Source organism: Clupea harengus, chromosome 7 (genome assembly GCF_900700415.2).
Source record: "Clupea harengus chromosome 7, Ch_v2.0.2, whole genome shotgun sequence".
Taxonomy (NCBI): Eukaryota; Metazoa; Chordata; class Actinopteri; order Clupeiformes; family Clupeidae; genus Clupea; species Clupea harengus.
The window spans coordinates 5,069,829-5,091,473 of NC_045158.1; the positions used below are offsets into that span (position 1 = coordinate 5,069,829).

The 21,645-nt window shown below is 42.0% G+C and overlaps 2 protein-coding genes across 3 annotated transcripts in view; both read left to right on the forward strand.

The window, feature by feature from the left end:
- Positions 1 to 6,808: 6,808 nt before the first annotated feature.
- On the forward strand, positions 6,809 to 17,474 carry ube2d4 (ubiquitin-conjugating enzyme E2D 4 (putative)). Its single transcript, XM_012830404.2, has 7 exons — positions 6,809 to 7,085; positions 10,463 to 10,526; positions 11,003 to 11,034; positions 11,147 to 11,224; positions 11,362 to 11,467; positions 12,918 to 13,011; positions 14,044 to 17,474. Exons 1-7 carry the CDS (start codon positions 7,062 to 7,064, stop codon positions 14,087 to 14,089), a joined length of 444 nt encoding a protein of 147 aa, XP_012685858.1. The 5' UTR covers positions 6,809 to 7,061; the 3' UTR covers positions 14,090 to 17,474.
- A 2,956-nt stretch (positions 17,475 to 20,430) lies between these two features.
- Positions 20,431 to 21,645, forward strand: part of LOC105902757 (oxysterol-binding protein 2-like) — a 62,492-nt gene continuing 61,277 nt past the window's right edge. Inside the window, exon 1 of one of the 2 annotated variants that reach the window (XM_031570240.2) lies at positions 20,431 to 20,844. In XM_031570240.2, the coding sequence (XP_031426100.1) occupies positions 20,687 to 20,844 (158 nt within the window). In that variant the 5' untranslated portion in view covers positions 20,431 to 20,686. The remainder of the gene's footprint in view (positions 20,845 to 21,645) is intronic. The other variant, XM_031570243.2, reaches the window with a different exon arrangement.

A 21,645-nucleotide genomic window follows, 5' to 3' on the forward strand; every position in this document is an offset into this window, starting at 1 on the left:
GGCAGCTCGGAAGATGTGCTGCCCACCGGGATGCTAATAGATCAAAGATGGCTGGAACAGACCTTGCACTGTTTCCAGCACGCCTTGCAGAGCTGTCCATTAACTCGAACATATAAACAGCATCCCTATTCTTGTTCTCTTCAGCTCGTTCTTTTCATTGTTGGGTTCATTGTTATTTGAAAGTTGGTGAATTGACGAGGAAATCGCCGACTGTTGTCCCTCTGGTGTTACTGTACTGTACGTAGCTTGGTGTTAAGCTACTGCGCTCAGATATGGCTCTGTTTTCTCTCCACTTTGTCTGGCCTGCCGATTGCCATCCCGCTCAATGGTGTACAGTGTACGTATTCCACCAAATGTCCTTCTGCAATTGTCTCCCTTGCACAGAATGGACACATAGCTTTTCATGACACTCACAACACCGTCCAGTATGACTTTCTCTGCCGGTCTGGCAAGCGTCCAGGGCCAGTGTGCCGACAACAAAAGCCTCGCACTGCAATGCTGTGTTATTTCTGTGCTCTCAAGCGAAAGCGATCGCGGCTCCAACCACATGCGCGAGAGAGGAGATTGTTGGGCCGTGTGCTACAGACACCACGGCACACACACATACATACACACACGCACACACCTCCTTCTCTTCCTCCTCCTCCTCCTCCTCTCTCAGGCATATCCCTGCCTGTTATCATTCACCTCATCTCTGTGGTTCTTTTGTCATTCAGGCTAGCACAAGGCTAAATAAAGCAGGGGGGCTTAACTGTGTGAGAGAGACAGGGGAGTGGCAAGGTGGGCCAGACTGTCATGCTACAGTAACCCACCTGTCAGCACCTTATCGATCCTGCCAGTTCATTAAAGCCTCCCCCTTATGAGAGAAGAGAGAGGTGGGGGTGGGGGTGGGGGTGGGCTGGGGGTGTGAGTCTGGAGAATCTGCCTGTTTCCGAATGAGCTCATACTAGTCTTTACATCTGCTTGGGCAGAGGGTGGGAGGTTTGGTTGTTTTTTGTGGGGGTGTTGGTGGTGGTGGTGTTGGTGGTGGTGGTGGGGGGGGGTTAGGGGAGATTGCACATGCATGTAAACAACTAATGTTATTATGAATAAGAAATTTGGTCTGGTAGGAGTATAAAGTTACTACTAGCATTCCGTGTGACCAAATGATTACATTTCTGTCCTCTTACATTTCTGTCCTCTTGTTCTTTTACACTCAGTTTAACACAGTGCATGAAATGAACAACTCTCTGAATACATTTGAAGGCTATTTGAAGGGGAAAGTTGCGTAAAAGGAGATGGTTTATGTGGTGGATGTAACTGACAACTGGAAATGAAAACGGAACAAAATTAACAACATGAAAGCAAAGAGGTGCATGAACTTTGTTTTCTTCAGCGCACAATGGGTTTGATATCAATAGCAGGGAAATTCCACTTTAAATGTATTCAAAATGCTAGTGTCGAGCACTGCAGATTGTGACTTCAGTTATTCTTTTACAGGTGTTCTTTCAGTTTCCTCACGACATCTCAGTTCAGTTTCCTGTTTAGGAATCACAATATATGCATTTAATGTTAATGCAGATCCAGGCTAGTGTACAACTGCTAAGAGAGAACATGGCTGGGTATAGGATGGCATATTGTGGTGGGAGATTTGTCTACTGGATCATAGGCTGAAGGTTGGAGTCTCAGAAGGACATGCAGAGAAAACCTCTCTTGTCTCTGACAGGCTGAAGTCTTTCCCTGCTCACAACTCATCGCTTGTTCCCTGGTTTTAGGCTGTCACGTCAGCGAGGAATGCTGCTATGTGGCGACCTGCCCCTCATTAAATGGAGAAAAAAATGTAACGATCGACTACATGTGCTATTAATTTTTTTTGATTGATTGTTTGTCGCTCTCATTTTCCACATGGCTGGAGTGTTTTGGATGCTCAGCGAGCTTCAGCCCCTTCCCATGTCTGTGTGCTTAGCGCGTGGCCGTCTGGCAGCCTGTTGCAAAGAGGGCCGTCAGGACTGCTGTGGCCTCCTACGGGGCATGTAAGAGAGACATGAGAGACGCGTTCATACGATATGACCGTCTGACCCTTTGGGGCTGAGGGGTCACCGGAGGGCAGACTGCTCTCAGCTGGTCACTGGGGCCCTAAGAGTAATTTAAAGGCATGGGGAGGATTTAAAGGCATGGGGAGGATTTAAAGGCATGGGGAGGATTTTGCAAAGGCAACACCCCCCCCCCCCCCCCAACTTCCCCTGTTTTAGTTTCTAGATGTGGTGCCAGTGAGGATGGAATGCGCTGGAAAGCCAAGAGGGATATTAATGGTCAAGTCACACTTGTAAGTAATTACAAAGTAGTGGGTGTTGATTGAGTCTGCAGACTGTCTGGCTTTTGTAATAGTCTGTTTACAAACATTTATTTCCTTAATGACTTGTTTATCAGACATCAGTGTACTGCACATTAATTAGCAACTCAGTTTTCGGCAGCTTACTTTTCGTCAGGCCTAATTATTTAGGACAGTGGAAGCACACAGCTTGTGAAAACCACCTCACATGTGAAAATATGTAATTGAAGCACATTACATCAGTTTCAGGAAAAAGGATATTCACACCACTCACTCACACCACACACTCAGACTCACAACAAAATGAGAGCTGCCAAACTAAACAACTCTCCTACCGTGTTCGACATGGCGGGTGGGGGCGTACAGACCTGACCAGAGCTACTTCCGCCCGGGGTGAAACGGCCATCGGCTGCCCCGTGTGCAGAAAGGAGGAGGAGGGGAAAAAAAGCGATTGACAAACAAAATGAAATCAGACTCAAGGAAATGGGCCATGAAAGGCTGATTGCACTTCAGATAATACCCCCTTTTCATCAGGCTCGAGGCCCAGAGACAGCTCAGCGATTGTGCGAGTCGCAGTCGCTGACCACACTGTAAACACCCGAATTGGCTGCGCACTGTTGTGAGTGTATAATTAAATCAAGCACATTGATGCTAGGGCCGTGTACAAATATCTCTCTGTGTGAGCAGACAAAAGAGCAGCGTCTCACCCACTGGGATTCGTCCAGAGGGCTCGCAGTGCAAAAGGGCAGAGGAGAGCCTCCAGTGTATGGCCGCTGGGGTGGAGGGGAGGGGAGGGGGAGAGGAGAGGAGAGGAGCAGAGCGGGGAGGGAGGGCAGACAGGCTGCCCTGGCCAAAGTATGCACTTTAATTGGATAATTTGGACACATCAGCAGGCCTCATTGGTGCTGACTGTAAACATGTGTGAAGCGCTCAGGAGGCGTAAGAAAACCCTCTCTGTTGGTCAGGGTGGGGGGAGGATTTTACTGGCCAAATTAATGTCATTGTGTGGTTGACGCAGCAGGATGCGGTCAGGGAAGATTTTGAATGATGGCGGAGGCCACAGACAGTGACTGTAAGGCTTTATGAGTGAGCGGCCGAGTACGGCTGAGTTGAGCTGAGCTGAGCTGATCCCGAGCATGGCAAAGGCCAGTGACCTGTGGTATCTCCAAGATGAACTGTTTATAAGAGTTCTGGGCTGGCTCACATTGTGGTGAAGAGAGGGGCGAAAGGAGATATTATTAGCTGTGTTTGATTTTGGGTTCAAGGATTTGCAATCCCCCTCCTCCACTTCTCTAACTAGGAACACACACAGACACACACACACCCACACACACACACACACACACACACACACACACACACACACACACACACACACACACACACACACACACACACACACACACATTCACTCGCATTGTTTGGGTGAGGCTCTAAGTCCCTAAGCCAAGCCATGTCACTGGAGACTAGCCCTCCCAGGCCATGCTTTGCCCCCTGGCAAATCACTCCCACAGTCCTTTGCACTCATGTTACAGCGCTACATTCAATTGTCTATAGTGTGAGAGAGGTCCGACGACCCCTCCCATAACACCCCCCCCATCCACCAGCGCCGGCACTGACACCCATACATCACACCCGGTCCTGGGGGCACCCCAAGGAGCAGGGCTGGGTGAAAGTGGACACCCGAAAATACTCTGGAGCGGTCCAAGCGAGTAACCCAAGAACGGAGTGATTCTGTGAGAGGCCTTCTGAAAATATACTGCACCTCTTCCCCCACCAGCCAGCACACTCTTCTCTCTCTCTCTCTCTCTCTATCTCTCTCTCTCTCTCTCTCTCTCTCTGTGCCTGGAGAACCAACAGGGTCAAGCCACATCAGTAGGAAAAGCCCACTGGTCCAAACCGCACTGGGAAACAGCGCAGAGAGACAGAGAGAGACGTGGTGTGCTGTTACGTGTAAGGTGGCCATTCACAAGTCTCGGATGCGGATATACAAGCAAAACATTTCCAAAATGTATAGGAAATTGTAATTGTAATGCTTTGCTGACATGGTGTTGACAGTATTTGTTTGGATGCCTGATGATTTAAAACCATGATGTTACAGAGAGTGTTAATTCAGAAGGGCAGCAGGGCTGGTAAAGCAGTGGACGAAAGACTGATAGAGTCGCGCTCTGTATGGGAGAGAATGGCCCACACTGCTGAGAAAATACCTCTCTGACCAGGCAGACTCAAGTGCACGAGTTTCCCCTTGTGTTGCAAGCCCGACCTGCTATCTCCACTTCAAGCTGAATCTGATTACAGGCAAGCCCGCAGGACAGTGGGGGTCATTCACAGCGCAGAGATGAGCAAACAATAAGATATTATCTGCAGGAATCTCCTAGGTTTCCAAAGGAAAATGGTCCTTCTCAGTGTCACATTGATGAGAGGATCCTCAACCTGACATTGAATCAGCCATTTAAGAAGAATGAACACAGCCAGCCATTCATGGGCCCTCACTAAAATAATGGCATCTCTTTTTTCCCTCCTTGTTTAAGACATATAAAGGGAAACTCATGAGGGGTTTTGGAAGACAAGGCCGGGCAGAAATCGGAGCACACAGCTGACTCACACATGAATACGGCCCCAACAATGATTAGTTATCGACGGCACAATCCCCGGGTCTGTGGACGTGGTGGTCAACAAGGCTAAATGGATAATGAAATATAAAACAGGCCCCATCGCACTTTTTCTCCCTGACAAATATCTTATGGGTCATTTATGCCAGAAACTGAGGAGTCATGAAAAGTTAAAACAGCTGAACACCAGAATGTGCAGGAAATGAAATAAAGACATTTGGGGGGGGGGGGGGGGGGGGGGTTGATGGAACATTTAGTAGGTGAATTATTTCAAGAGGAATTCAACTTGTTGAATTAGTGTCTCATATTGTATGGAATGCTTAACACTGCATCTTTAGATGAAGGCATCCTTGATAGCTATTCAATAAAGGTTTTTCTTTGTCATAAAAACAAAAATCCTTTGTGTCAGAATTTAAACATTTATTGTGTTTCACGCAAGTTAAGTTGACCTGCCTGTTTGTGTAAAGGAACAATCCACAATGTGACACCACTGTCTCAAAAAGAAAGTTAAAAAAAAAAAAAGGGCAACTCGTGGGCTGGATCAGTGTGTGGTTCAGTAAAGTTCACTGTGATTGTGAGTTACCCTCAGGTTGAAGCGTGCGTGTGTGTTTGAATGGTAACATACACCGTGGCTAAACACAGAACAGTTTAACTTGATATATGAAGTAGAGAAGAACACTCAGTCCACCCCTTACAATGCAACATGATTGGATCCAACTCAGAGGGTGTCTTATCTTGGATTACGTGAGCGAAAGGTTATTTTAATTTTTTTCATAGACATTGACTTCTTTTTTCATTGACTCTGTTTACATTTTATTTTTAGGTCAATTTGCTCTCTGCCTTTACAGAACAAACATACATTTTGAATGTTTTTGTAACTATTAACAAATGAAAGGACGTTGTTTAGAGAAAAAACAGTCAGACTGAGCCAGCCTATTTGTGTATAAGTAAACTACTCACTGTTATATTGCTTCATCACAGAATAATGTCATTACATAATAATCCTGATAAAAAATAATGTAGGTGATTTTAAATGGACAGTAGAGGGTATATGTGCATGCACACTTTCACACATAATATTTTATTTTTCGAATGAGTGAAAAAGCACTGATGACTCACTGATTTCCCTCTGGATAAATAACGTATGTTTTTCTAAATCTAAAAATGAAATAGATTTATAAATGAATGAACTAGATTTATGCCATTAAATGTAATATTCCAGATACAATGACCATCGTATAAAATTTGATTGGGTAACTCAAATTAAGCTAAATGACAAATGTCAAGTAAGTGTTTGTTGTGCAAGAACAGGCCCTCGTTTTGCAAGAAGGAATATCTTGATTTCAGGTCAGTTGGAGCGCTCTGCTGGTTGTCAGAGTGTGATTTTTCACCAAGGCTTACATTTTACTATCATTGATCAGACAGCGTCATCCTGTGGCCAAAGCCCGAACACTCAGACGGGACTAGCCTATTTATTGCGTTTAAAATTGCAATTGGTTTAACAATATTGTCCAGTGTAGCCCACCAGACGTTTATCACTGTGCACATTAATCAAACTTTGGTATTATTGATGAGGTATCTCAATATTTCATATGGTGCATTAAATAATGTCAATTGTGAATAATTAGATGTCCGCCCGGTTTATTCTGGGTTACCTTCAGAACTGCAATACAATCTATCAATGAATACAAAGTGGGGTACATGCCATAATGCAAAACAAAACAAACCAAACCACAAAACAGGCACATTATAATTCGAACATTGTGGCTATGGATTTCCTGCGAGCGCTCAATATTATGTAGTTAATATTAAGTTTTCTGCACTGAGCAGGAAGACTACAACCCCCATGATGCAACTGTTTGCCAAGGGCCTACTCTGAGGAAGTATCGCGATTTTACAGTATTGCTCTCTGGTAGCAGTAGCTTACTGGAAGCTGTCAGTGAAGTCAGCAAAGGGAGTCCAAATTTGAGAAATCGGAGAGTATTCACAACATTCATTTTATTGAATTTGTCTAGACGTTACAGAAGGCTACACATAAGGATTTGGCAATATATAATTCTCCGTCAAATCAGTCATCATTTTCTAGCTGTTTAAATCAGCTGTATGTTATTCCCTTGCCAGATCTAATTAAACCAGCAATGGCGTTGAAAAGAATCCAGAAGGTGAGTGTTCGCCTGTTTGTTGCTGTATGTGGCAATATTTCACTGAAACCGTATCGTACCAAGCAGTGTCTTCTCTTTGGCAATTCTCTGGGTTGTGATTCTGTTTGCGAAGTTGGACGTGCTATACATTGTCTTTGTGCTATACATGAAAGGACTTTTCCTTTTCTCTATCCGACCTAAAAGGCACTGGCTGGATACTTAGACAAAGACGAATGGTCAATGGTGGGAGATTGCATTTGACGCATTGAAGCATTTTCCTGGCAATAACAAGGCTTCAGATAACGGGGTGTGACTTGAGAATTGCGTTTCCAATTTTAATGTCGTTTTTCTAGTAGTTTGTTTTGTTTTGTTTAGCCGTGCATTCGACCGAATCCACATGCGGGCTTGCGGCCGATACATTGTGATTCATACAGTACACAATGGTGATTCAGAAACTGGTGGAGAGGATATGTTCTAGTTGATGTTGACATCAGATGGACATGTCGTGTGTGTTAGTGGGTTGGGTTCTTTGGAAATGTTTAGAAATGTTAAATTGTGTGTCTTCAGCTTTCTCATCATGAATGAGTGGTAGGTTTGATGCGCAGGCGTGATGGATGGCAGCTGCCTGCAACTTGCCAAATACTGAACCCCAATGTCAATGTTTCCATATATGGGTGGGCAAATAGGGCAGTGGGGCAGCCGAGGGTATTTTTAACAGATTTAACACGGCGTCCGAGTACCCGTGTATTTTAATCGCAAAATTAAACGAAATCCATGCGCTATTATATGCACAAGTCTTTTATCCTGATTTCGCCGCTCTGTTCCCCGCCGGTGTAGGCGAACAGGCCACACGCGGTAGCATATGAAGTTGTAAATCAGTTTTCCTCATTAGTACGTGAGAGTGCGGTGCCCTCTCTGACACTGGGGATAACGTGTAAATAATTATTAATGTGTATATGCATTTACGATCTCTCTCAAAAATAGTGGCCAGACCCATACCTAGTAGGCTAGGACCAGTACGTTTCCAAATAGAGTTGCACTGATAGTGTCAAATGCCATTGCATAATGTTAGAAGGGTTAGATTACATACACAGACTGAGAAATAGGTTAATCACTTTATTTAAGATACTTAACTCATTTATGATGTTTCATTCACAACACTTTAATAAATTATGTACAACTTACTTACAGGCCTTGACAACAGTATGATTTGTTGTGGCATTGTGGTTAGAGTGTCAAATACAGCAAGATCTGTGTTAAAGCAATTTTGCATGGTGGAAGTTGCCATAGATGTGTACTAGCATTTTCCAAGATTTTTTTTTTTTGTAAGTCTTCCTTTACTGCATGTTAGTTGCATTATTAAAAAAATAGTTGGAAACCAACAGAAACGATGCAACTTAATAAAACACCAAATGTTTTCATATGATCTTCATATAGGCATTAATATATAAACGTTGACACACCTACTTAAGAGAAATCCGACTTTATAGTTTGGCATTGGTCCTTTAATATCACAAATGTTTACAAGCTATATCCTAGAATCATCAATGAGGTTTATAAGCACTTGTTGTTTAGAACGCTCTAGACTTTTTTAGAAATAATATAGACCTACATGAACTAAGTCTAAATGTCTGGAAGAACTCTGTGGACCTGCTGTTATCATTTGTGCTTTAGTATGATAATCAGTATTGCATTAATGCCCCTGCAAGAGTCATTTGTGGAATCTTGGAAAAGCAGAGAATTCCTGTAACTATAGCACCATTATAACTAACTATGATGGTAAAAGTCCAAATTAGGACTTAACAGAGGAGTGAAACAAATCAGAATAATATAAGTACAGTAATGTAATATGTTAAATATAGTTAGTCTGAAACACAGCTCTGGGTCATGATGGCTTCTGTTCATGGCATGATGGTGTTTTTCCCACAGTGGTGTAGTAGAGTCTTTTAAAGTGAACTCCTTATGAAGCAGTGACCTGCTATGAATGACAGGCATCTTAAATGTCAAAGTTAACAGAACTGGCAAGAGGAGGTTTGCTGGAAAGAATGAGTGTGTTAAACATTATGGGCCCTACTAGATGTGTGTCTTATTGGGCCCATCTGTGTTACAACCTATATAGAACAGTGTTTATTAATTGTTTTTCTTGTAATGAATATAATGGTGTATTTATATTATCCACACCAACCCCAAAATGTGCTAATAAATGCCTGGCGATTCTAAGCATAAGAGAAATCTTAGTCATGTCTCACCTTCTGATTGTTTGATGTAAATGTTTGGTAGCAAAACTAACCTATTTCAGGGGAAGAGGCACTGAATTATTCCTTGGAGTTTTTTCCATTTGTAGTTCAGTCAAGTTTTACACTTCATTTATTTGAATTAAGATAAGAGGAAGCAGGTAATTTTGTCCCAAACAAAGACCTGTGATCTCCAATACCTTAAACACAAATGTAAGAATCCACCTTGGCTTCCTGTGTGGAATAAGCTTTTTGCTTATAAGGCAATGCAAATTTTCACCTGACTCGTGAGGTAATTTGCCTCTAAAACTGCAGGTGTGAGTGTGGTGCCACAGCCAAGCCTCTGGACTTGAGTGAATACAAGTGTTTGGTAAACAGCTGACAGCTAGCCCAGCTAACTTTAGATATAGAGCCTGTTTCAGGCAGAGTGAGTCAGGGTTAATCTAATGTGCTGTTTTCAGGCTGACATGCAATACCAACAGTTGTGACCCAAGGCCCAACACTCGTACTCAGTTTGCCATGTTTGTACGGAAGGTTTCACAACTCCTTCAAGTGCTGGGAATATGGTGTCTCTTGGCTGCAAATAGCAAGAGTCAAATGGCATAATCCTACAGCATGCCAAGACCCAACCTCTGAGATTTTAATGTTACAGAATTGAACAAACAACGATCACACAGCTCATCAGCCACCATCTGTGGTTTGCTGATCGATACAATATGATCAGTATAGTAACTGTTGGCGATATTTACCTTTAAGAGGCAAATTATAAAAGATCATTTGCTTCTTATAAACCATGGGTAGAGAATTATCTGATAGACTATATCATATACAGCTATAAAGTGCAAAATGAATGGTCATTAAAACTATATAGTTAGCATTCATTTGAATGTAGTTTCTCTGGTAAAACAAATTTGTAAGGTGTTAACCAGTCACTTACCAGTCGAAATGATGAAGGACAGAGCGCCTGCATCTCAGCTGCTAAACCATTAACAGGCCATAAAATGAACTCCTAGGATGCCTTAGTACTCATCAAATGTACACCCGCACTGAACTGTAAATGTCGGGGGGGGGGGGGGGGGGACGCAAAAGGACACAAAGGCTTTCCCATACACAGGCCTAATGTGACATCTATCTCAATGAGATCGTCTCTATTCTCCTGTGCAGGAGCTGACAGACCTGCAAAGGGATCCTCCCGCACAGTGCTCAGCAGGACCAGTTGGCGAGGACCGTAAGTAGGGGCCTTACAGTATGTGTGTGTGTGTGACTCTTGCCAATCCGTCCAGACGGGCCCTAGGTGGAGTTTCCGGGCTGGACGATTGTAAAAATCAGCCCCCTTGTCTCCAATGCTTATATCACATGGAAGAGTAAAGGGGTTTAAACCAGTTCTGTGAATATGTGTAGGTCTGTTTTGGTCACCCTTCAGTAGCTTATTGGCATGACTCCAGGATGATGAGAGAACTGTATACGCGATGGTAATCGGCCAAGTTCTTGACTCCAAAAGTATGTCTAACGGTTCTGATTTAACACAGATTTTATTCGAGTTTACTGTGAGAGCGAGGTACAGCAGGCGATTAATAATGCAGCGCAGAACACCTGCTTTGATTCAAACCTCATCACTGTTTAGATTAGCTACCTAGCATTGGCTGCATCTTTGTCTGTGTCTTGACTGCTGTTTTTGCGTCTTGTCTTTGTGATGTTTTTCAGTATTTCACTGGCAGGCGACGATAATGGGGCCGGTAGGTAGATCATTTTACGCCTGTCTGATCCACTTAGTCTGTTCAATGATGCCAGAGTCAAACAGCGTTTGACATTTCTCTCATGCAGCATATCTTTCTATGTCTCTTTCAGAATGACAGCCCATACCAGGGTGGAGTGTTCTTCCTCACGATTCACTTCCCCACAGATTATCCCTTTAAACCTCCTAAGGTAACAGGCCACGAGTAACAAAGCCATGTGATTTAAAACATGAAACATCATTTGTGCTACCATTTAAAAGAAGGAAATGTTGGACTGTGCTACACGGTCACTCATGTTGTGCATCTTTCATTTCTGTCCAATTTAAGGTTGCATTTACGACAAAGATCTACCACCCCAACATCAACAGCAATGGAAGTATTTGTCTGGATATTTTAAGATCCCAGTGGTCACCAGCCCTCACTGTATCCAAAGGTATGTCCGCCATAATCCACTGTATTGTGAACTCTGGGAATTTAGCGCAATGACGTTGGTAGAACTGCTCCGAATTGATTCCAAAGCACTGAGGCAACCTGGCATCTCTGAACAGCGAGCCCCTTTGGTGTATGACGCGAGTGGCTCCCAGCTGTTTGGGCAGTCACACATCCTCTGGATGGACTTAAAATAGGCATCTGTGTCGGTGTATCAAGGAGCTCTTATAGTGCCAGGTGGGAACTGTAGCCAATAATAGCGAAATATATAACATGAACGTGACTGATGTATTCATATCTGCACAGAGGAATGTGGATTTGCGGCGAGGCACCTAAAGTAGATTTGCCTCCCAAATTCGCACAAGCTGACAGCAAAGATTACACGCAATTGTATGTTTGGTTTTCTTTTCCAGTGTGATTTGAGGATGGCATTGTGTAGAGCGGGAGAGGCTAAAGCTTTAGCGTAAACAAGCAGAGGGTTGCATTATTTTTAGACAGGCAAAGGGCAAGTGTGCACTCACGCACAACTATGTGCGCCATTGTCATTCAGAGGCTGGGAGGGAGAGGTGGTTAACAGCTACTGTTGTCATAGCAATGCCTGTGATGAAAGCGGGAGAATGGTGTATGTGGGTGTCGCTCAAGCTCTCAGACCAACCAAAGACACGTAACTACCCACGCCGATTCCCTCTCTTGTCTTTGAATTTCGCAGCAGCATTAAATAAATAATTGGCTCAATATGCATAGGTATGATGAAGAGAGCAAACAACAGTGCACATGTAAGGTAAAAATGAGATGCCTACAGGGTAGCAAGTATTTCTGGCATTCAGATGTAAGACTAAGACACTCTGTAACTCCTCTAGCCTGCTATGAGCTGCTGTGTTTTTGTATTTATCAGAAAACGGTGTGCTTCTCTTCAATTAGTACTGATCATTTTACCACATATTTTTAATACAGTTATATCAGTGTAGATTAGTCACATATACAGCCTGGCAACCTCGCGTAGTCATAAATGAGCAAGTCGTGTGGCAGTTGGGTTCTACCCCATTGGGTTGTCTCGGCGACGTGAAACTGTTTGTATTACATCATTAACGCCGTTGAAACTGGGTTAATATAGTAACATGTTTGCATAATTCTGAAAAATATAAATATTTCATAAATAAAACAGTGTGCTTTCATTTTGTGTCTCATGATACGAGTGCTAAGAATCTGAGTCTGACTAGTGCTGTCTACTTTTGGAACGTTGTTTTTCCATATTGTCCGCCACAGTCTCAATGCAGCCACAGCCACAGCCACAGCCACAGCCACAGCCACAACAGCTCCCTTTCGATGACAGGAGATAACAGATTGCACTTGCAGGCCTGGTGTGTCCATTGTTTTGTACAGTATGGAATTTAAACCACTTTCTCTCCCCCCCCCCCCCCCCTTTTTTTTTTTTTACATGTAATGTTTTCCAGTCCTGTTGTCCATCTGCTCTCTGCTGTGTGACCCCAACCCCGATGACCCTCTGGTACCGGAGATCGCACACACTTACAAAGCAGACAGGGAAAAGTGAGTAGAGCTTTTTATAATAATAATAATGATAATAATAATACCTAAGACTTATATAGCGCTTTTCTAAGTACCCGAAGACGCTTTTTTTATACGCCACTCTGCACAGGCTTGGGAGCATTCTGTTGCTTATTTACATTTAGATTTACATTTAGTCATTTAGCAGACGCTTTGGTTCAAAGTGACGTACATTAGAGGGCTTAAGATGTTGAGTCATACTCATTTCACGTCCATTTATGTTCATTTCCATCCAGTTTGTCTGTTTAGCTGAAATTATATAACCGACAGCCATTTTTAGACAAAATTCCTTTTTTTCTTGTTACGCTTCCTACATTTATATAGACATAAATTGTTTTACTGCTATTCAATCAAATTTATGAGTGAACAAACTTTCAATGGGTGCATTATTCCCTCCTTATTTGCTGTAATTATACTCAGCTAGATCTGTGACTCCATAGCTGCCGTCCTCATAATACTCCCTCTGGTGGTAATCTAATATGACACATAAATGAATCATGGAACAGAAAAACTACCTGTTTTCTCTAGCCTGAACCAAGGGCCCACAACTCCTGAACATTTTGAGTGTGGTTCCATGGTATATCAAGGAACATACAGATGGAATTTTTCTTAAGCTCAAATACATTTATACAAGTTTTAATATACCAAACCCACCAGGAAGTACACATATCTTTTGCCATTTAACCTCAATAGTTAATCAATGTGCAACATAACACATAAAATATTATAGACTATACAGCCATTTTGTTATGGAATGCACTGGCTAACTCTAATCTCAGGCCACAATAAAGCAATGTATTTTGGATGGTTGTGTTTAATCACATTCAAACATTTTAAAAGAGTAAAATCAATTTCTGACCACTGATTATTTAGGGTTATTATATAATCTCTTATCAGGATTTCAAAACAGACCTGAATGTTTACAGAAGCACACACAAGATAAAGAATCAATAAACTGATCAATTCAGGTCACGTTCTAATAATGTTCTTCTTTCCTGTCATGTTTGTTTACAGGTACAACAGACTAGCAAGGGAATGGACTCAAAAGTACGCCATGTGAGAGCCTACAGAACATGTCAAGAACCACTGAAAAGGAAGCAAGCAAAGGAACACAGGAAAAAAAATATGTTTTAACATTTTTAACACAAGGAGTTGGAACCAGACACGGGACAAAAAAAAATAAACGACACACCCTTTTTGAAATGACCAAAAGGGAAGGAAAAACAAAAGAAAGCTCCAGGCGTGGACTGAGTGACACCTGTAAGGGCTGGTTGCAGTGTGCGTCTCCACTGGCTTAAGTCCCTCTCTAGGCCTGGGCCTAAACCTGCTGAGCCAAGCCTGGTACGAAATGTAGGCTGCCGCCACCACCACCACCACCACAAAACCCAGGAAAAAATAAAACAACACTAGACTTTTACTTCTATTAGTGTTACTACTGTTATCGTGATTCATACATTATTATTATTATTATTATTATTATTATGGTCAGTGTTACTCCTCATAAAATTCTTTTATTATGCTTACTATCACTGTATGTTGTTATTACGATGGCTGGGGTCAGAGCTGTTTATCTGAATGTTCTGCGGAAATTGGAAAAGGGAGCTACTTGGTTGCTCGGCTTATTGTCATCTCCAGAACGGGAGACTCGGGGGGGTTTCTGCTCTGCAGTTGTGCTTTGCGTGTGTACGTGCATATTTTGTCAGCTCTGCTGTATAATTTGAGTAACGTGAATGGACTGGAGCTCCCTTAGTGAATTGAGGCTTCACCACCACTGGCGTCAATTCACTCTCTGACCACGTGGTTGATTTTTTTCATGCCCCACGAGAGGCTTCTACCACATTGATCTCACCACTTGAAGTACAGAACTTACTGTAATTGTGACATGTGTAATCCTTCATGTCAACAACTTTAGAATATAGTCCAATAAGATCTTCTGGTGCTATGACAATACCTGCAAAAACATTATTCTTGAAATATTTAAACATCAGGAGAGATGATACAGCTTAATAACCCTAAAATGACCCTGCCTCTAACCATAGCTCATAGCTTCTCCTAGACCAAACCCTGACACTACAGGAAGGATATAGGTGGATCTCTTCTCTTATGTACAGCATGCCGCTTGGAGCAAGAACTAACAAATGAACTCTGCTGTCTGTCTTGTGGAATTGTGTAGTGTTGCTCTGTAGTTTTCCATCTGCAGGCGTCTCCCCTGAACTCATAGACAGAGGCTGAGATGGGTCCGGCTCCAGCTCCAGCGTCCCCTCTCCAACTTCCAGTTCTTCTGTGCACAGATCAGATCATGTTTTATTGTGCAACCTTATGACGTGAATGTTCATAGCCGATTATAGATAGAGCCATGGAAAGGGAGATGGAAAGACCCTTTGGTTGAGACTGTAAACAGTTTCGTTTTCGTTAGCCAGCCCATCACGTTTCCAAAAGGTTTTAACCTCAGTATTGACCTTAAATCAACATTTAGTTTTATTCTTTATTTTAATGATTGTTTTTTTTGTTTTGTTTGTTTGTTTTAATCTACCATTGATGCACCTGTGAAGTTTCCTACATATGGAGTTTCCATCGTGATTTTTGACACGAAACTGTAACCAATGCATGTGCATGTTACAGTAGATATCTGAGTATTAGTTTACAGAAGAATAAGATCCATAGCAGACAATATTTTGTGTAAGTAACTCATTATACATCTAAAAAGTCGGACAGTAGTTTTTCCAACCGAGTATTTACTGTACAAAAGATTACTGGAATTGTAAAAATCCATACGGAAACTCTACTACGTCTACTGCTGTGCCACGACATCCTTTTTTATTTAACATGGGGAAGGTGCATCGTGGGACGTGTATAAAGGCAATAGATTTAAGAGTCACTACTTTTACTGAAGATGTTTTCTTTATTTATGAGAGTCTCTCACTGCTCTCTTCTTTTGGTATCTCACTAACATGACTAACCTTTTGTGCGTTTCCGTTCAGTTGACAGTCGACTCTGTTCAAATCCAGCACAGGTGCTGGAGGACTTGCAGTGCATTTCATCAGAGTTCCATTTGGGTTTCGCACCTGTTCCGCCATCATTGTGTGGTTATTTTTGGATCGGAGGATGAATCTTGCCATAGTAAAGGGAAATTGATCATCCTGGAGGAAGAGAGGAATGTGAGGGCTCGGCTGGCTATGTACCGTCTGTGTGGATGCAGGGGCAATCTAATACCTCCTGAGGTTCACTGAAAAGGTTGTCTGGGAGATGTACCTGTTGGATAAGTCTGTTTCTAACCCTACTGTCACTTCACTCTTCACTGCAAAGGTCCTCACACTCTTATTCGGGGGAGATAAATGCAGTTTTCCCCTGAAAAAGGAACCATTTTGGTCTGTTTGGTCAAATAACACTGAATATCATTTAAAGATCTGACTTTTATATCATTTTATTGAGGTATTTAAGCACTGAAATGTTTTTTTGTTTTGTTTTCTGTCTGTACTTGATATGCCTTGATAGTGTAAAACACAATGTAGAACACTGCGTGGGGAGAGATCTGATGGAGCCTCACAAACTTAACAGGATATCCTGTACATGTATCCACAGAATTCTTTTTTTGAATGTAACCTCCTGAATGCACACTGAACTCTCTCATTGTATGGACGGAGCTGCTCGTTTCACGCATTGGCTTAAATATTGCGCCCGTGTGCATATCCTCGCTAGACGTAGCTGCCCGAAGCTCACTGGTTGTGCTCCCTGTCGTTTGTGACCTTTTTTTATTTATTTATTTATTTATTTTTGCTATTTATTTTTGTTGTCTTCCACCGATACGCTTGAAATGCAGTCAGTAACGCTCACAATGGAGCTTTGATGATGGAGATCACGGGAGGACAGCATAGATGAGCCTAGTTGAATGAACCAGACATACCCATCAGCAGGTCAGCTTTGACCACTCGGGAAACTAGCATGCTTACTTCTTCGGAGAAAAAAAAACAAACAAAACAAAACAAAAAAAACCTCTCAACAGCCATCTGCAAAATATCAGGGATTTCTGTACCATTTGCCTCTCCTGACACCTTCAATAAAATCTCAGCCTTAACTGTCATTTTATAGCTATGGGTACTGTAAAGCGTGTGTGTGCGTGTGTGTGTCTTAAGGTTTTTTTTTTTTTTTTCTTCTTACTTCCCACAAGGGAAATTAAAGTAAGTTTTCATGCTTATTTTTTGGAGGAGGTTACACAGAGAATTGACTGTCACTTTATCTTACTGTGTAGCGCACAGTTGTGTGTCCCTCCTCATCCACCTTGGCTTTATGATTTAATTTGTGTAGAATATGTGCGGAAGACCTCTTGTCACCATAACTAACACCCTCCCCCTTGCATCCAGTTACAGTCTGTGCTGAAACTGTGCACCTGAAAAAAAAAAACTCTCAAATTGTTAAAGTACATGAATAAAGCTCCTTTTGTTTTACACATGGTCTGAGATTTATTTCATTGGCCACTCACACGAATGCATTAACATTTTGGTTTTGTGTGATTTAATTCTAACACCAACTCTCTCACTTGTAAACAAGAAAGGATAGTAATGTTCCTATTTATTCAAAAGTGTCTTCATTTGGTAGTCTACTGAGTGCATCTGAGCCTGGCTAATTCATGTCCTCCTAAAACATGTTTGTCATCATGCCCAAGCAAAATTATTTCTCATAACTAACATTTGTGATAGTAGAGTTTTGCTAATTGCTTTTAGATGTTAACTGGAATAATTAAGACAGTTCTGTTTACTTTAATAGCAGTAGAAATGTACATTATGGCTATATGTGAATTCTGATTACCTGTCTGAGTAAAAACCTTGTATTTATATATTTTATCGTTCTGGTGAATACTAGTATGGCAGGTGTATACAGGGATGGATTACCGAACGGGCCTACCGGGCCCCGGCCCAGGGGCTCATGAGCTCAGGGGGCCCCTAAGCCAGTGCCTCTGCGTGAAATCGCAGTTATGTATCTCTTATTTGTGTATTTTGTTAATTTGCTGTTGGCTTTAATTTAGTGTATGCGCTGTGTTAGAAAATGTGTATGTGCGCTGTAAATCCTGTTGAGCTACAGGTGAATTTGTGATATTGTGATGTTGAAAAAAAAATGTCATTACATTTAAGTAATGTTTTGCGAGCGCACAATTTTTGCCAGCCCGCTCGAAGGGGTGGGGGGACCTTTTAAATGTCCAGGCCCAGGAGCCCATAGTTTCATAATCCGTCCATGGGTGTATAAAGGCTAAGAAGGATATTGAAGTGAAATCGTATCTGATTGTTGGCTTTCCCACGTCACCTTCGCCAACTGTCCACCAGAGGGCATGGCTTAACTACATTACAGGATTGCAAGATCAGGTTACATTTTGTTTTATTCTCTTGGGTTTTTAAGCACCACAGCATTTTGGTTTATATTTCATTTGTATGGCATGTTTTTAATTTATTTCGTTTATTGTTATTTTTGGAGGTCATATATTGTTTATTGTTTACATAGTAATTGTGTTTTTATTTCTAACTTTCCAATGTTTATTTATTATGCTGTTTATTCAGCCACTTGTTGGTATTTCCCCTATGTAATGTGTTCTAATATAATTTAAGGTCATTTCTTCGCTATGTTTAAGAACCTGAGGAGACCAGAAGCTCTGGCAGCCTTTCACAGGTCACTGACCCAGAGTTTCATTGGTGTAGTTACATAGTCACTACAGCACAGGGATTTTCGCATAGAGAGCCAGACTCAAAGGATCCCTGGTACAAGCACAATGGCAGTGACGGGGGTAAAACAAAATCCTGGCTTTTAAATGTCCAGTTTGAGACCCACCTGTTTTTTTGGGGGTCAGAAAATGAGGAACATGGAAGGGAACCCTATGTGCAGATGTGGTCGGCAACAAGCTAGAGATAAGCCATTTGACAGTGTGTTTATTACCCACTGATTCGTGGTGACAAAGAGACAATGAATGCAATTGGACAGATGATTTGCTGCTGACCGAGCAGGATCTCCCTGTTATGGGCTGGAAGCACAAAGCCACGAGTGTAATGTCTCATAACAGAGCCAAAGATTAGTAGTCTGAGTAGTAGGAGCACTACTAGTAGTAGTAAAGCATGTACTCTAAATATCCAAATCAGTTTCCTTGAACCTATAGTGGTATACTTCTCATCTACCCTTGAACCTATAGTGGTATAATCTCACCTACCCTTGAACCTATAGTGGTATAATCTCACCTACCCTTGAACCTATAGTGGTATAATCTCACCTACCCAAAAACACAAGCAAGCAGTCTGAAGTCAGATGCTAGAAGATGAAAGGTGCTTATACATGCCTACCCATGTTGACACAAATGATAAACAAGTCCAGAGTCGGACCAAGCACCTCCTTATAGCAGCACCTTGTGGTTTAGACGGGAACAAAACAACATGCACGCTTTCACACCTGACAAATGTGAGAGCAGACATATGGTAACTCATGATTTTATTGAGGTGCTGTGGCCAGGTCCAAATATAATGCAGGATGCACACTGATTTGTTATAACCTGACATGAAAATGAAATGAGCCTGACTTTTGTTTAGAAGTCCTTTGGAATGTGTTGGGTGCAACACTTTCAATGCAATATAGAAAACAAAATATTTTTGAGTAGAATATGTGTGTTTGTTTAAATAGAGTGTAACAATGGCTTACACAATATGCCTACAGTGTAACATTGTAACAAAGTAGATGATACAGTATAACCAGGAATAACCATACAGTTATACATAAGCACAAGTTATAAAGACAAAAGTGTATTAGAGGTTTACACAAAATTGTCCCATTTGACATAAATATTGATTGACATTAGGCTATATGTTTTTTTAAATTGTGTCTTATTGTGTGACATAGGTGATTATTATTTTTATGACGTAATCAATTTTATGGCAGCTTTATAAATCTTTTTCATAAATGTATATTAATGAACCTTTTGCATAAATGCATATGCATGAATACATGCAGAAGGCTACTGTTTATAGGGACTACTGAGCAGATCATCCTTTCTTGAGTCAGCTGATTGGTATTATTTATCTTTATACTTTTATTATTTGTTGATGTAATTATTCATTTTTTTCTCTAGACTACAGTGTCTGCCTAATACCATAACTAGTTCTAACTACAGGTCACCCTGCAGTATAATTGTTACTCAACTGTTCTGTCAGTTTCAATAACCGGTTGGCAACCTTAATTTATATCCTTGCGATGAAGTCTATATCCCAGTGATGGGGTGTAAGCAATTTGGTTTGAGAACAACTCAATGTGTTCAATTACATAGTGGTAAAATGACAAGTGAGATTTTATTAATATTTATTTGGAGAGGGTAAGCTACACTTACTGACCGTGAGTCACGTGTCGCCTGATGTTATTTTACGTCACACAAGGAGAAGGGACGTTTTTCCGTCGCAGCATCAGTCTCATCCTGTCTCCTACATCTAGCGTCATGTGAATGGGGTACGCAGTGTTTTTTTAATCTCCCTCTCTCTCATTCGCTCTACTAGATTCAGACCCTCCTCCGCCTGGCCACCCAGACTCATAGGCAGTGAGTGTATGGGGAGGACGGCCGCTCCCTGCAGCGGCTCCAGCAGGATAGTGTCGATCCTGTTTACCCTGCAAACCCCATTCTGAAGCGGATCAAAGGATGAGCGACCAGGGGAAGGGTTCGGGATCCACCACTGCTGGAACACCAGCTCCGGGCTCGGACACTTATAAAGGCTGGCTATTTAAATGGACTAACTATCTTAAAGGGTATCAACGCAGATGGTTTGTCCTCAGCAATGGTCTTCTGTCATATTACAGGTAGGCTTGATATTGCCAACCGGTTATGTGCATTACGTATGTTACAGCTAGCTTGGCAGGTTAATAAACTGAGCGTATATTTGTTTAGCAAGCTAGCTGGTCATCTTTAAAGCGACTTCTGAACTGTCATGTTCCTTCATGCACGATATTGCTGCGTTGGCTAACTTGGAACGGTTTTATTACTGACGTTAGCTTGCTAGCCAAAGGTGTCACTTCATGAGTTTGCGTGTGACCCTATGCCAACTTCATTGTTGTGGAAAATGTGAGACCGACCTGTCAGACATACTCGCACATAGACTGGGTAAATGCTAGCCGTCTATCAACTTGCTGTTAGCAAGCGACCATGAGCCATCCTTCTGTCAGCGCCGTCAGAAGGCTGGCTAGCGTCCGAACTGGACACTTACCTTAACCCCAACGAAAACACAACTTCTCCCCTCATGTCAGTCTGTTATCTGGAGATACCAGGCGACCAGTCAAACACATTTCCTCTCTGTTTTGTATTGTCGATAGACCTGGACACAACTGGTCCTACCGTTACACGCAGTGAAAGTCTTTCCCGCCAGACAGAATAGAGGAATGATAAATAAGCAGGTTCATTTTAGTATAACAGAACTTCAAACTGCCACTGACCAAAGCAGGCAATGTTTTCCGCAAAGAACGACTTCTTTGTTTGTGTCTGTCACTTTGTTGACAGGTAAATGTTTCACTAGTAAGTTGACTAATACCGGGATTGTTCAGAGCCACACATAGAGGTGACATCATATATCACTGTCAATTACTAACCGTAATCAAACTTCGAAA